A 17,608-nucleotide genomic window follows, 5' to 3' on the forward strand; every position below is an offset into this window, starting at 1 on the left:
GAACACTTTTCCACTTTGTATCAGTCCATCTTAGATGAGCTCAGGCCCAGCGAAGCCGACGGTGTTTCTGGGTGTTGTTGATAAACGTTTTTTGCCTTGCATAGGAGCAACCAACTGTAGTTACTGACAGTGGGTTTCTGAAGTGTTCCTGAGCCCATGTGGTGATATCCTTTACACACCGATGTCGCTTGTTGATGCAGTACAGCCTGAGGGATGGAAGGTCACGGGCTTAGCTGCTTACGTGCAGTGATTTCTCCAGATTCTCTGAACCCTTTGATGATATTACGGAGCGTAGATGGTGAAATCCCTAAATTCCTTGCAATAGCTGGTTGAGAAAGGTTTTTCTTAAACTGTTCAACAATTTGCTCACGCATTTGTTGACAAAGTGGTGACCCTCGCCCCATCCTTGTTTGTGAATGACTGAGCATTTCATGGAATCTACTTTTATACCCAATCATGGCACCCACCTGCTCCCAATTAGCCTGTTCACCTGTGGGATGTTCCAAATAAGTGTTTGATGAGCATTCCTCAACTTTATCAGTATTTATTGCCACCTTTCCCAACTTCTTTGTCATGTGTTGCTGCCATCAAATTCTAAAGTTAATGATTATTTGCAAAAAAAAAAATGTTTATGAGTTTGAACATCAAATATGTTGTCTTTGTAGCATATTCAATTGAATATGGGTTGAAAAGGATTTGCAAATCATTGTATTCCGTTTATATTTACATCTAACACAATTTCCCAACTCATATGGAAACGAGGGTTGTACAAGTACCACATAACTAAGATGTTTAGCATACTGTAGTAGTATAGTAATAGTTGTTAACAAGCCAAATGACTTGTAATGTATGTCTAGTAAAACATTAACTTGCAGCGGGCAAGAGCAGCACGGTGGTACAGGGGTTAGTGCATGTGCCTCACAATACGAAGGTCCTGGGTCCGATCTCAGGCTCGGGGTCTTTCTGTGTGGAGTTTGCATGTTCTCCCCGTGACTGTGTGGGTTCCCTCCGGGTACTCCGGCTTCCTCCCACCTCCAAAGACATGCACCTGGGGATAGGCCCCTCCCACCTCCAAAGACATGCACCTGGGGATAGGTTGACTGGCAACACTAAATGGTCCCTAGTGTGTGAATGTTGTCTGTCTATCTGTGTTGGCCCTGTGATGAGGTGGTGACTTGTCCAGGGTGTACACCGCCTTCCGCCCGAATGAGGCTGAGACAGGCTCCAGCACCCCCCGCGACCCCGAAAGGGACAAGCGGTAGAAAATGGATGGATGCAGCGGGCAAGGAAGAAACTAATTCTTGTGTCATCTTTGACATTTAACAAATAGTCAATTATTCATATTACCATGACCCAAGGCAATGTTTACTAACCTTTACTGAGCCAACATCAGATAAATATCATGGCACACCACCAAACATAAAATTGGTATGAATGGCAACAGGTGGAGACAGGTCATTTATGTACCGTCTGCCATCGAGTGCACTTGTTCTTTAACTTTCCACCTCAGAAAACAGCTGGCTCTCCAAGTACCACCATAATGACCAACATTAAATTACGGTAGCGAAGTAGGCCAGTAAGTATTCATTACAAATAAGGCAGAGGTTTTATTATACTAGTATATTTCATATTTTTGGCCACTGTAACATTACACACAGTTTGAACAGTAACACTGTGTTAGAATATTTAATTAAGTGATTCTTTGGTGTACCACTAGATGGAGCCCGCATATCCTTTAGTGGTACACGTACCACAGTTTGATTTAGATGACAGTATTTCATTGTCACTTTACATTAGTGGCATAGCTAGATGAACACAAAATACATTGTTTGCAAATAAATACAGTCGTCCCTCACCACATCATGCTTCAAAGATTGTGGTTTTACTCAAATACATGGTGCATCTTTAATTCATATGTCACTGTTAGGGATGGGTATTGTCACATTTCAACCTATACGGTGCCAACTCCAGGATTCCTACCAGTACTCAATGCTACCAATTTTCATTTATTTTGTGTGTGTTAATACATGTTTGTTTTTCATAATAAGATCTCATGATTTATTTCCACATTAACAATGAGATTATTCTGATAACTGCTGTCCAGTTGTTTTATCTTCTTTCATTAGCACATTTCCAAGTCTCATTTGTCGGTATGACATGAAGTTGCAGAGACAGTTGCAAGTCCAAGACATTAGATGGCAGTATTGTATAGTTTGTAGCAGGGGTGTCCAAACTTTCTGACCGTGTATATACACACACACACACACACACACACACACACACACACACACACACACACACACACACACAGATGGGTAGGTTGTGAGTTCAAAACCCAGCTGAGTAATACCAAAGACTATAAAAATGGGAGCCATTACCTCCCTGCTTGGCACTCAGTATCAAGGGTTGGAATTGGGGGTTAAATCACCAATCACCGCTGCTGCTCACTGCTCCCCTCACCTCCCAGGGGGTGATCAAGGGTGATGGGTCAAATGCAGAGTAATTTCGTCCCACCTAGTGTGTGTGTGTGTGACAATCATTGCTACTATCACTTTTTAATATATACATATACATACATATAAATATGAGTACATATTATTATAATAATATGATGGATGTATATTTAATAATTATTATAATTGGTTATTAAGAGTATGTATAAGTTGTACTTCTATCTTGTTTACTTCTGTGACAACCTCCTTAAAGTTTTTTATTCAATCAAAAATATCAAGCAGCTAAAATGCGCTAAACATGAATAAGTGTGGAGAGTGTTTTGCATTTTTCCCATCAGGCTTTGTAATGGGATTAAATGGGTGTAATTTTGATCTTTTTTTAATGTTGATCGGACATTATTTTTTAAATAATATCCACAAAGTTGAATGAGCAGGTTGTGTTATGTGTGACCAGGTCTGTTGAATTTTTGTGCTGGTTGACTTTCTTGCCCTGCACTACTACAAGGTAAGGTTGTTTGGATTGGGTTATAAAACTAAATGCTGTGTTAAGATTCCTTTCAAGTACAATAACTGGTTGAGTTACCTTCGTTGACCAATAGATGGCAACAAAAGGCAGCTTGCTATCTGCAGTATATATGATATGAATACACTGCTACCAGTCAAATTGTTTATTAGTCTCGGCCAAATTGAAGACCTGCCCTTGGTTTTTCACCACATTTGGACACTTCTGGTTTATGTGTTTTTTTGTCTTGTTGCGTCCTAAAAATGGTAATACTATAAGTGCTGTACTTATTAACAAACAACAACAACAGGTACTCATGTCATTCAGTGACCATTTAACATTCAAGATTGTTTCTTCCAGTCTGTGTTGAATAAACTATAGACTTTGTAAGATAAAATAGCAAGTTGAAACACTAACATTATGTGGAATAACAGCACTGTACCATGAGATCTAACTAGGTGCATTCAACAAATAAAATAGATGAATAAAAATGAATTAATATGCATTAATGACAGTTGATGACAATAACACTTAACTTTACTAGTCTTATTTTAATAACTGTTTATATTTATTATTTTCTATTGTTATCATATTATTTGATTACTGTTATTTCCGACATTAAGTAAATAACACCAAAATCTCGAAGGCTTGTCTGTGATTTTATAAATTTTTTGCCATGGATAACCATGAAAGCGTGATTATTACTCAGACTATAACCGCACAGTCAAAATCCACAATCGCTGCATTACCAACAGTAGAATGTACTCAAAGCTATAATATGTGTGTTATTTCATGTTTAGAAGGTTCTTAATTATGTTTAAAAAATATATATTTTTAAGAGCGTAAACATTTGTTTTTATTCTCTATGAAAATATCCGAATTAATGATATTCCTACTTTGCGAAAATGTATTTACCGTTCCTGTTTTTCTGTGATCATTTTACACCAATTTATTCAAATTAAATAATTTCCTGTTGCACAACTGATTGCTCACATTAATGTGCAGTGAACTGAAGATGTATTTATTTCATAATAATAAGGTATTGTACACAGTGAAACCTCAATTTACGAACCCTTCTATTTAAGAACTTTTAGATGGGGCCAAATATGCCTCTGTGTGCTTACCATGTCTCTTTGTACAAACGCTTCAGTCATTCAATTTGTGTCCCGCTGGCAGACATTTTGTGCTTGCTCGTATCGAAAAGATTGAGGAAGCCGACTTCGTACTGCAGAAACCTTTTAATTGTGATGAGAACGGACTTCTCTGGAAAAAGATGTCAGAGCGGACTTATTTCACAGACGACCCCTCGTTCAGCGGTGCCTCTTTCAAGAGAACACACACACATTGCTCCTTTGCTGTTGTTAAATGTACTGTAAGTGGATTTAACTTTTTCAAATGTTTATTATCGTAGCAATATGCTTGTCAAAGTTAGGGATTTTTGTGATTTCTGATCGTTTGTGCAGGCACCAAGAGGAATTGTGTTGTTGTTGTTTTAGATTGTTAACACAGATATTTGATTTATCACCTCCTTATTATGTTTGTTTGATACACGGTGCTGTATATCACTTTATTTTGTGTTCAAAGCAAACAAACTAACTGAGGTTGCAACCCATTATTTGTATTTACATTATTTCCAATGGAGAAATTTGCTTCAATATACAAACTTTTTGATTTACGAATTCTGTTCTAGAACCAATAAAGTTCATACATCAAGGTTCTACTGTCTATAGTTTCAGGGCCACAATAGTACATTACCTAAAAAGATAGAATGTTAATAATCAGCTATTACTATAATAAAATGAGGATTTATTATAGTATTACAGCACTCAGCCGATGGTTTTGCATTCAAATGCTATTAAAACAGTGGAACCACTTCTTTACCTGCTGCTCAATTAGCGCTGCTCTTTTGGCCCCCAGCTTCAGCAGTTTGTCTGGGGATGGAAAGCTGAGGAAGGATGAGGCGTCTGGCGGCCGCATGGTCGCTGGCGGTGTGGAAAACTTTGAAGACAAGGTAAAGGGGTCGGTAAAACTTATTTGAAGACGGGAACAAAATGATTCAGACAAATGTGTTATCGGGTCGAGTCTTTAAAGGGGAACTGGACTTTTTTTGGAATGTTGCCTATCGTTCACAATCATTATGTTTTTTGCTTTACATTCTAACATGTAAAAATGGTCTAGTTGTAGGTGGCTAGCAACGCAGCTAGTGGGAGCAATCCATTTTGCCTCTAAATCACTTTAAAAATGCATCTAAAAACCGTCAACAATACTTCATTAACCAAACTGTAGCAACATTGTTATTGTAAGAGAGAACAGTGAGGAACTCTTAGTTGTACTAACACATTGGTGTGCTACGGTATCAGCTGTAGAAGCTAGTTATGGCAAGAGATAAGCTAGCTTCTACGTCAGCACGAAACGTGAGTTTGTAATACACAACACTGTGATAGCACACCAATCTGTACTGAGTGAAAAACATGAACAATCATATCTGTAAAGTATTATTTCATGTTTTGTTTGGCACAGCTTGTATGTAGTGTAGTTGTAATTACACGCATGACGTGTTGTATGTATCATGATCAATATAAAGTGTGACTCACTCCATGGACACTTGTCTGTTTAGTCCAGCTGGCGGGGGACACTTTTTCCAATTTATTTGGGTAAGCACTCCATTTATGTTGAAATAGCTTGGCTTCAATTTCCACATTTGCAGTTTCAAGTCGATTTCACCTAACTCTCTCAGCTTCCGTCTGCTCCTTCGTGCTGGCTTCTATAGGCAGTAGTTCATCCTCCGTATACTCACATTCAAACAGATAAGGTTGTGAATAATCATTTGTCCAAAAATTGTTTTCTTCCTTGTTTGTTACCAAATCTGCCATGATTAGAACACACACTCGCCTTTGTATCCGAAAGTAGGAACACACATTTGTTGCCAGAAGTCGCTGCTATGAAAACAGAAATCAATGCGATTGAAATGACCAAAACACGGTAAATATTGTACATAGGCCTGAGCAATATATCCATACATTTGATTTTTGTTGTTGTTGCAAACAATTTAAAAAAAATTCTAAATATATTTTTTTCTCCTCTTATTCCGGCATACTTTTGCCCCTCAGGGGCATCCGTAGCTTGGGCCATTTGTATTCAATGGTTTCTTTAAAAAGTAGAGGAAAAAGATCTGAAAAAAATTCCACATCAAATTTTTGGTGAAAAAAAATCAGGGATTTTATTTTTAGGCTATGTTGTCCAGGCCTAATTGTACATATTACATATTGTTATGTAGGTGTCTTTTACTACATTTTATATATACTTGCAGTGTGTATATTGTACATATTACATATTGTTATGAAGGTGTCTGTCACTACATGATATATATACTTGCAGTGTGTATATTGTACATATTACATATTGTTATGTAGGTGTCTTTTACTACATTTTATATATACTTGCAGTGTGTGTATTGTACATTTTACATATTGTTATGAAGGTGTCTGTTACTACATTATATATATACTTGCAGTGTGTATATTGTACATATTACATATTGTTATGAAGGTGTCTGTTACTACATTATATATATACTTGCAGTGTGTATATTCCACATATTGTTATGAAGGTGTCTGTTACTATATTATATATATATATACATGCAGTGTGTATATTGTACATATTACATATTGTTATGAAGGTGTGTATTACTACATTATATATATACTTGCAGTGTGTATATTGTACATATTACATGTTGTTATGAAGGTGTCTGTTACTACATTATATATATACTTGCAGTGTGTATATTGTACATATTACATATTGTTATGTAGGTGTGTGTTACTACATTATATATATACTTGCAGTGTGTATATTGTACATCTTACATATTGTTATGAAGGTTAGGGTTACTACATTATATATATACTTGCAGTGTGTATATAAAACGTTGATGGAGGGTTTTGAAGTTGTTTTAGAGACTTTGAAGGCTACTACGGTGACTCCTATTAGCCGCATCTTCCAAGTGTTTTTATCATCTTTAAAATCCTCCCCTGAAAAAGAGGTGTGTTCTTGTCTCTCATAATGATTGTGAACGATAGGCAACATTCCAAAAAAAAAAAGTACAGACCTATTAAACTATTTGTGTTATTGAAAGTGACTGTCTACTATTCTGACCCAGATTACCTTGTTGCTGATATTTTCCTCTTCCTCTTCTTCTTCTTCTTCCTCCTCGACTCCCTCTTCCTCTTCCTCTACCTCCTCCTCATCGTCGTCGTCGTCGTCATCCTCATCGTCGTCGTCATCATCTTCCGGCTCACCCTCATCATCGCTGAAAAAGAAGGGGAAGGGGAATTGTTTGAGCTTACTTTACAAATGTCCACAAACACAAAAGCGTAATGTGAGCATGAAGGCGTTGTTGCGCTACCTGAGCGACGCCAGCAGCTCCGCCATGTTCATGCCTTCCATTAGGTCTTTCAAGGTTTTGCAGCCGTCTTCTCCCAGGTAGTTACCTGCAGGACACAGTCAACATGTCACGTGTGGCAAGAATAATATTGTAATCACCATTAATTACTAGGGGTGTAATGCTACGTGATTTGTATTGAACCGTTTCGGTACGGGGGTTCCGGTTCGGTTCGGAGGTGCACCGAACGAGTTTCCACACGAACATATTAAGTACGTTGTGTAAACAATGCACACTGAGGCACAACACACGGCATGCTAGCAACGACCAGGCTAGGACAACATGTAAGAGCCAGAGCTGGAAGACCCTCCTGCCTCGTTAAGATCTCCCGTTTGGGAACACTTCGGCTGCGTGGTGCGGAGGACGGAGGTTTGCCGACATTGTTCAGCATGCTTCTGCCAACACGTCAAACATGCTAACCCATTTGAAGCGTAACCACCCCCAAGTGAACATCGCTTCAACAAAGATAAAGACGAGCAAACAGCTGCCAAGTTAGCCAGGCTGGGGGAGAAAGAAAAGTTCATCTGAGGCTGAGTTGACTTGAAACTGTTTAATGTTGCACTTTTTATATGTAGAAGAAAAGTTTTGTCATTTGATTTCATCTGAGCAACAACTTGAGGCAGTTTAATGTTGATTAACGTGGACCCCGACTTAAACAAGTGTAAAAACTTATTGTGGTGTTACCATTTAGTGGTCAATTGTACGGAATATGTACTGTACTGTGCAATCTACTAATAAAAGTCTCAATCAATCAATCAAAAAAAGCACTTCATATGTAGAAAAGTTTTGCTAAGAAACCATTCTGAGCCTTATCTTATTTAGTTTTTATTTGATATATGTTGACCACATGAACCCTGGCAATGGACACTGTGTGTAATGTATGTTATGCCATTGTTTACACATTTGGTAAATAAATAACCAAAAAATGTATATTTTGTTGTTTTCTTACTGTACCGAAAATGAACCAAACCGTGACCTCTAAACCGAGGTACGTACCGAACCCAAATTTTTGTGTACTGTTACACCCCTATTAATTACACAATTAGTCATTCATTTAAAAACATGAGTATTTAAGTATTGTACCACCAAAGCTCAACTTTAAATATAGTTAAAAAAAACCTGGGTATAAATTAGTAACAAAAAAACACAGTAAGTAAAATAATATTAGCAATAATACATTTAAATAACAATAGCAATATAAAAAACAATACCATTTAGTTTTTCCAGTTTGATTTAAAAACATTTTTTTAACCTTTTTATTTACCACCACAGAGTGTGTGCTTTCTGTGTCAAAAAAATGACTACCGTAAAAGGTTTGCTAATTAAATGCAAAAATCCTCACATTTATTGGTGCAATACATCTTTGGACTATTTTGAGCAGTATTTTAGGTCAAAGCATAATAATTGTGTAAATGTATCAATACGTGCTTTCTGTACAATATGTCTGTGTAAGGTACTTTTTGGAAACCTCTATTTTGTTAGCGCAGTCAGACCGGATGTATTATTGTGAAGTGGAGGGAAGTGTGCTGTGCTGTTCTCAGCCTGACAAGTAAAGAACACTTGAGGCTGTTAAAAAAAGAGAAAAGGCCTCTCAAGTTGCTGTTTGTACATTGATGTTACATGGATGATGTCGTTCACAACAACACAAGCAGATGAGATGTGTTGTGGGTGTATGGATTCTTCTTGCTAGCTTTAGCTTTCTAGTTTAGGGGCTGTTGAGTGTGTCGGGGATAAATGAGTGCTACCAGACACATTATTTTCCCAAACACATCACTCACAATGACAACATTTCACTTACAATTATGTCATTTTCCCTGATTTTGCTTTTATTAGCGGATTCCGTTTTGGAGGCCAATAATGTGACTTATCCATCCATCCTTTCATTTTCTACCGCTTGTCCTTTTCGGGGTCGGGGGGGGGAGCTGGAGCCTATCTCAGCTGCATTCGGGCGGAAGGCGGGGTACACCCTGGACAAGTCGCCACCTCATCACAGGGCCAACACAGATAGACATACAACATTCACACATGTGAACCCTAAATCATATGCCTTACTTCTTCTATGGAGTTCAGTGATTATTGATTAGGCGTACTAGCGTTTTTCCCAGATACTGTACGTTGTTTGTGACCCGCAGCTAGCTGAGCTTAGCTAACATCCGACTAAATGCTACGTGTGCAACAGAATAAAAGAGGCTTTGAGTCAAACGTACGAGTGTGAAAATGCTGTGAACGCACCAACATGTACCCGGTGATGGCGTTAAAAGTCATGATCGATCGTCTCACGGTTGCTATCCAGGCAATTCATCGTCTCTTTATTAGCTCACTAACCCGAATTCTTTGGCTTTGAGACAAATCTTTTTTTCCCCCTGAAGCGATCAAGACCACGATTGCACTTGTTAAAGAAAAAAACTAAACTTAAAGGGGCAGTTTGCAACATTTACACAGATGCCAACTGTGTAACACAGTATACTTACAGCTTCTCGTACGTACGTAACACATGTACGCACATTTGCTTTAGGTGCTGTTAGATCATTACAATTTGGATTGTTAGTGTTAGCTGTCATTGAATGTTTATTCATAGAAGCAACATGACTGCAAATTGTTTGTTGCTTCTCGGAATGTAAATAAGCCACTCCGAGTCCAGCAAGACCCACAATGCAATGCAGTTCTACGGAGGGATGATACTTGAAACCGACTTTCCCGGTTGTCCATTAAGAAAGGAACCGAGTTCTTGGACTCGAATCCCTTTTTGAGAACCGATACCCGTTATCGAGACCACTATAGTAAAGGAAAAGAGTTGGTTCTTTATTCGAATCCCTGGGAACGAATCCCGTCCCGACAAGAAATGCCCCGCGGGACATCACAAGAAATGACGTCACGTAGTTCAGTCATTAGGTGCAGATAGGGAAAGCAGGAAAAACAATAGGTATAATCCAATGAATAAGTTTACTGAGAGATTTGAGCAGGGTACAAACACATGACCAACACTTTTATGACCAACCGGAAACAGCAACCAGGCTAGTAACGCACCTCCTTTACACAACGTTCTTAAAGCAACCGCAGCACATACATATATATACAACATATATCTCTCTTTTTTAACTTTTGTTTTTCTTTCCTTGTAAACAAAACAAAATCACACTGTATATGTGTTGTCTGTCTAATTATAAATAATGCAGACGAGGCGTGTTGGCTGAGTTCTTGACGTTTACTTTCACAGCGTGCTCTGAACCTCATTCTTAGCTGCCGGGTGGTGACATGCAACAACACTTTTCAGGGCTACCGCGCATGCTCCTCACTCCCGTTGCATGCTGGGTAGTGTAGTTGTTATACTCCCTAGCTCATAACGTCATATCTTTCCCCCATAAAGAAATAATGTTAACTCAATAAAGTGTATTTCTTTTTTTAGCTTTAACTTTTCATTTTTTAGCATTGTAACCACATTTGCAAACAACTTTTCTCTTCATAGAATTTTCTTTCAATAAAGAAATAAAGTGCAAAAATGTCAAAGCATCATAACAAACAGTTATGTCAAATAGCAGCAGAAGTGCACTTTTTGGAGAGCTGTATTATTTTCAGTTTTGTGCCCAAGGGACTGATTTTATTTAACACTAAATTATTATTTATACACCTATAGTGATCACAGAGACAGGTTGTTTTTGTCTTACTGTATATATTTGTTTTTCTGAAAAATCCCACTTAATATACTTTGGGTAACACCAGTCAATATTTATTTATTTTTATTTTATTTTTTTAGGGGGGTAAAAGTCAATATTTATTTATTTATTAGATTTCATTTTTTTCTTATATAATAAAAGTGAGATTTTGTTAAACCATATGTGTGTTTTTTCCATGTACAACAACCTATTTGGACTCGATAAGAGAGTCGATAAGGAATCGGTTCGATAAGAGGATTCGATAATAGGCTCGAACTCGATCATTTCTTATCAAACATCATCCCTAGTTCTACGTCACACGTTCAAGCCTTTTACACGCTAGTATTCATGTTAAAACAAGAAACACAGGGTTAGCTTTTGTTAGCCCTAGTGGTGGAACAGGACATATACTGTATCATTTGAAAATGTCGTTATTTTTCACAATTACTAATCATATTGAACAAAATTGCTCGTTAGCCACACACAAATAAAGACAAAGGAGCAATTAACAATTTGCAGATGTTACGGTAGAATATACATTCAATGATAGCTTACGTTAGCAACTAAACTCAGCCAAATTGCTATCATCATCGGACAACACACAAAGCTAATGCGTGTGTGTTATTTGGGCCGTAGTTTACATCATTACGTGCTAAAAGCTGGAAGAAAGCAAGGTGTAATGCTTTCATTTGGCGATGCAAACTATAAATTAGTGATGGAAGTATTTGGAAGGAAAACCTTTTGTACCATTCAAATCCAGTTTTTCCAGCTGGTCCTTGTCCTTGACCGCATGGGCCACCACCAGAGCAGCTTCCTCCGTTATCTCGCCGTACGACAGATTGAGTTCCTGTTTCAATGTGAGACAGCGTTTATGGGTAAGCGCCAAGAGGTGAGCAAAAGTTATTATATACTAGTCTCATATTCTAAGCAAGGCTTATGCTAGCTAGCAAATAAATAAATGGTCATCCTAAATGTATCACTTGGCTACGTGTTTGTGTCAACTTGTGGCCCCCGGGAATGGCACCAGACCGGCCCCTGCTTTCAGTTCAAAACTTGGGAGGGACTAATATTTTTCCAGCAAATTCTCAAGTTCTCAAGCTTTTTTTTAACCATTAACACCTTATAAAACACTTGGCTCCCCCTAAGTACCACCATAATGACCAACATTAAAATACAGTGAGGTAGTAGGCCTAAATGTTCATTAAAAACAAAGCTTTATTTAGTGTAGTATATTTAATATGTGTGGGTAATATAACATTACAGACAGGTTGAATATTTAAATAAGTGATTCTTTGGCGTACCAGTTTGATAATCACTCTACACTACAGCACTCCTCGTGTATGCAAGACCCTGGACCATTGTAAACAAGTTCACTGCAACGGACATGAAGCGGGTATTTTTATAGGCCCTGATCAAAATCAGTCCATACTACCGGGTACCAATTCCCGTAAAATGAAAAAACAAAACAAAACAAAACCAGGTCCCATAATTTGATAGCATTGTTGCATGTGACGTCATGTCTGGTTGCAGGCTCGGCCAGCTCAAAACACTTGGCGGGCAAACAAGCACTCAGTTGGATAGCCTCTAGGTAAACACTGAAACGCACAGTAAGGCTCCACTTTTCAAAATGTGCTAGCTGCATGCTAATTTACATTGGATTTGCCATATACATGCATTAACATTAGCAATTTTACATGGCGATTTCAACACCTCCAAATTTGGTAATTACAACTACACAATACATTTAAACGGCTGGTGTGTATTAAATGCAATACTCACCTTATAAACGCTTTTTAGGGCAGAACACGAGGCTAGACTCAGCTTAATGGCAAAGACTACTTTCTACTAGTGCCATCCACCATCTTGGAATCGCAACTGAACATAAAGTCTACTACTGTCTACAATTCTCACAGAGTGAAATAAATCAAGACTGGACATCAATAAACAACAATACAGCACAGTTGTCATTACCGTTAAATGTTATATCAGAATCATTTTCTTTTCAAACAAATGAATATTTATTAACACCTCAACACTCCCTGAAGTACTGAAAATTGATAGTGTTGAGTACCGATTCAAATGTGAAAGACGGACACTCATATTTTGAATATCCAGACAATTTGAGACTGAAACAAATGTCCATTACAGATTCTGAGCTTTCTGGAAAGGTGGCCCTTTGATCAGTTTAGTTGAATAACCCTGTCATTTGGGGGAATGTACGGTAAATAACAATTGACAACAGCGTGGCTCGCTCAGGAGAAAAATCCACTTTGCTACAAATGGTGTGAAGGCTACCCTCTAGTGGTGGGAAAAGTGCTTACACAGCAAGAAGTTGAACTGACACACATGTGGCTGTCTTTCGTCTATTTGTCGTGCAGCTGAAAATGGATACCTACGATTTACACTTGTGCTTTTATTGGGCCACAGTGTCAAAGTTCTGTTCAAACCAAACAAACTCTTTTGAAAAATAGGCTTGACAGAAAAACTATAACATGCACACTGTTTCTGGGCCCTACTAGAGACCAATAATCTCATTTCAAAAATGATGGCTCACCTTCAGGATTGGCAGTCCTTCTGAAACAGTCTCAGCGATCGCTGTTGCTCCAGCCGGACGCACCAAACAGTCGCCAAAGTTTATTACCTGAATGCTTCGGGAATGTTTCAATGCCTGTGAAACACAAAGGAAAAGGTGCAAATACAGAACATCCGGCAGGTATTCACAGTGCTTCATGTTTCTTATGGTCAGAGTCTTTCAGGTGCCTTTTGGCAAACTTTTTACCAAGAAATGGCTTCCGTCTGGCCTGATTGGTGGATTGTCCTTCTGGAAGGTTCTCCTCTCTCCACAGAGGAATGGCCTTGGTCACCTACCTGACCAAGGTCCTTATCCCTGATCGCTCAGTTTAGAACAGAACAGGGGTGTCCAAACTACGGCCCACCGGCATTTTCAATTTGGCCCACGAGATGTCACTGCTGTTTTCTCACCATCTTGTGGACAACCTGAGTACTTTAGGATTATGACCACATATGCTATTTGAGATCAGCATTTAATTGTATGACCCAAAACAAACAACATTCCCTGGTCATGGTGCGGGGGAAAAAATACAGAAATCGAACCAACACAAAATGCCAACAGACATGGTCATACATAACACAATATAGCGTTATTTGTGGATATTATTTTTTAAAAAAACTTCCATACACCATAAAAAAAATTCAGAATAACACGCATCTAAATCCATTACAAAACATGATGGGGAAAAATGCAAAACACTATCGCTACACTTATCCATGTTTGCCGCATTTAAGCTGATTGATATTAGATTGATCACAAAACTTTAAGGAGGTTGTCACGGAAGTAAAGAAGGTAGGACTCCAACTTTCACATACTGTTAATATCCAATTATATTCATTATATATTACCCATTATATTCATATGTACATATGTGTGTGTGTGTATATATATATATATATATATATATATATATATATATATATAGATAGATTGTTGGATAGATAGATAGATATTTATAGATAGATGGATATATAGATAGATAGTTATTTTACATGCTTTCGGCCCTCAACCAATTTTTTGTTGGCCCAATGGCAAAAAGTTTAGAACTTCAGACGGCTGGCCAATTCAAATAAGATTCCTGGTGCTTCCAAACTTCTTCCATTTACGGATGATGGAGGCCACTGCCCAATTGTAGCTGAGATAGGCTCCAGCGCCCCCCGCGACCCCAAAGGGAATAAGCGGTAAAAAATGGATGGATGGATAGAGGCCACTGTGCTCATTGGGACATCCAAATCGGCAGATATTTTTCCTGTACCCTTCCCCAGTTTTGTGCCGTGAGACAATCCTGTCTCGGAGGTCTACAGACAATTCCTTTGACTTCATGCTTGACAAGTGTGTGCCTTTCCAAATCAAGTCCAACCAGCTGAACTTACCACAGGTGGACTCCAATTAAGCTGTAGGAACATCTCAAGGATGAAACCCCGAGCTCACTTTTAAGCTTCACGACAAAGGCTATGATTACTTACGTAAATATGATTTCTTGATTTTTTTATTCTTAATACATTTTGTAACATTTCTTTAAAGAAAACAAACTGTTTCACATTGTCAATATGGATATTTTGTCTGGAATTTTGAGGGGAAAAAAATCATTTACGGTACTCTATTTTGGAAAAAGGCTGTAACATAAGAAAATGTGTCGAAGACATTTGACATCCTTTTGTTAAGCTGAGGACTTTCTGTCTTTTAGAAGACCATGCGCCAGTATAAAGAATGTGAAACAAACCTTGGCCATGGCAATTGCACCCTTCTCCGTGAAGGTGTTGTCATTCAGGTTGAGAGTTCGCAGGTTGGGATTGTGCTGCACGGCCATGGCCAGGGCCGTTACACCAGGGTGATTAATGCCATTCTGGGGCATGTGGATCTCTTCCAGGCTTCCAATGGACTACAAACACAGACCAGCAGTTTTTAGACACCAATGCATCCATAACGAACAGAAAGCAGAAACATTTTCACAACAAAAAGAGCATTATTTTGAATGTAGAAAGGCAAAGAAATTGCCAGAGTAGTTTTGTAAAAAGGCTAAAAATGGGCCTACTAAAGGTTTGCGTGTAGCACACACATAGCTGACTTACTAAAATCGTGCACAGAGAACTGCCTCTCAAATGAGCAAAATAGAGAGCGCAAGTTCATTATTGTCTGTCTTAACATATTTGAAAAATGTATGCTGATTATTGACAGTACTGGGACCAATATAGTCACAATCATATTCATCCATCATTAAACTATTCTGCAGCCGCAGTTTGCTGTCCGTATTTAGCACGTTTGAAATGTCTGCGCAAACTGGCACAGTTACGCACAAATGAATGTGAGAAAGGAGGCGATGGCGCTGCAAAAACAGACCAGGCGTGTCAAGGTGTTTGGACTGTCAGAAAGAACAATATTAAACAAATCATCTCTTCAGTAATGATCTTCTATCATTGTATAGCTGCTTAATGACTGAAAGGGGGAACTGCACTTTTTTTTGGAAATTTGCCTATCGTTCACAATCATTATGAGAGACCAGAAGACAAAAGGTTTTTGTTTTTTCACATTCTAACATGTAAAAATCGTCTCGTTCTCGGTGGCTAGCAATGCAGCTAATGGGAGCAATCAATTCTACCTCTAAATCACTTCAAAAATGCTAAATTAACTGGATAAATGAGAACATCTACGGATAAGTTTTACAATATATCTCAAACAATTCTTATTTACTAAAGCGTCCCATGTGTTTTCATGCATATTTGTATATCATATCGTCATATAATCAAGCAAGCGTTGTTAGTATTAGCTAATATACTAAGACGTTTACGAGTGTCTGTCTTAGTATTATTACCGTAACTTACAATGGCATTCTTTTTGTATTGTTTCACTTTCACTAATTCCTCAGTAAATTCACCAAAACGTCAGCGTGGAGTTATTGAGTCTGTTTAGCTGATTGAAAAGCTAGCTTCCGGGCAGCACGGTGGAAGAGGAGTTAGTGTGTCTGCCTCACAATACGAGGGTCCTGGTTCGATCCTGCGCTCGAGATCTTTCTGTGTGGAGTTTGCATGTTGTCCCCGTAACTGTGTGGGTTCTACTCCGGGTACTTTGACTTCCTCCCACCTCCAAAGACATGCACCTGGGGATAGGCCCCTCCCACCTCCAAAGACATGCACCTGGGCATAGGTTGATTGGCAACACTAAAATTGGCCCTAGTGTGTGAATGTGAGTGTGAATGTTGTCTATCTGTGTTGGCCCTGTGATGAGGTGGTGACTTGTCCAGGGTGTACCCCGTCTACCGCCCGAATGCAGCCGAGATAGGCTCCAGCGACCCTCCGCGACCCCGAAAGGGACAAGGGGTAGAAAATGGATGGATGGATGGAGAGCTAGCTTCCGCAGTTAGTGGGATAGTGACTTCTGTTTTGTTTGATCAGCCGTTTTACTGCCGTGTTACAGACACCGTTTGGAAACAAGGTATGTGGATAAACATTTATAAAATATTTCTGTGTAAATAACTAATTTCACTACGTATATAACTGCGGTTAATATACGGAAACATTTTTTTCTTCAAAAATTTAGTGGGTGTGGCTTATATGCCGGTGCGCTTTATAGTCCGGAAAATGCAGTATTTCGCCTGTTTTCTGCTCATTTGTCAACTATTTATTTGGCGACCGTCTATTTCGGCGAAAAATTATGACGCTTATTGTTTTTTGAGAGCGCAGCATTCAGCCTGCAGTTGCATCGGAATTGCACTGTTCACATTGACATGAAAAAAGGTCACATATGGGCAACAAAATGGGATTTGACCTGGAGTGTGAACAAGGCCCTAGTTGGACTTTTACCTGGAATGCTAGAGCGAGGGCGGTGGCTCCGTCATTTTCCAGCCGGTTCCTCCCTGCGACAAAGACCTTCAGGCCGAGGGGCATACCTTGTGCACTTGACTTTTTGTGGCACTCCATCAGTGAAGCAGCCAAGATCTGAAGAGTCCGCAAACAGAGAAATGAGAAGACTGCCACACAGACT

General features: G+C 38.8%; 1 protein-coding gene across 2 annotated transcripts in view; it reads right to left on the bottom strand.

Moving 5' to 3' along the window:
* The window catches only part of LOC133615708 (ran GTPase-activating protein 1-like), a 35,019-nt gene that overhangs the window by 5,769 nt on the left and 11,642 nt on the right, over positions 1 to 17,608 (bottom strand). For both annotated transcript variants that reach the window (XM_061974491.2, XM_061974492.2), the window contains exons 6-12: positions 17,428 to 17,562; positions 15,351 to 15,509; positions 13,610 to 13,723; positions 11,803 to 11,902; positions 7,367 to 7,451; positions 7,126 to 7,270; positions 4,837 to 4,953 (exon numbers count right to left, since the gene is read on the bottom strand). In XM_061974491.2, coding sequence (XP_061830475.2) covers positions 4,837 to 4,953; positions 7,126 to 7,270; positions 7,367 to 7,451; positions 11,803 to 11,902; positions 13,610 to 13,723; positions 15,351 to 15,509; positions 17,428 to 17,562 — 855 coding nt within the window. The remainder of the gene's footprint in view (positions 1 to 4,836; positions 4,954 to 7,125; positions 7,271 to 7,366; positions 7,452 to 11,802; positions 11,903 to 13,609; positions 13,724 to 15,350; positions 15,510 to 17,427; positions 17,563 to 17,608) is intronic.

This window comes from Nerophis lumbriciformis, linkage group LG22 (assembly GCF_033978685.3).
Source record: "Nerophis lumbriciformis linkage group LG22, RoL_Nlum_v2.1, whole genome shotgun sequence".
Lineage (NCBI taxonomy): Eukaryota > Metazoa > Chordata > Actinopteri > Syngnathiformes > Syngnathidae > Nerophis > Nerophis lumbriciformis.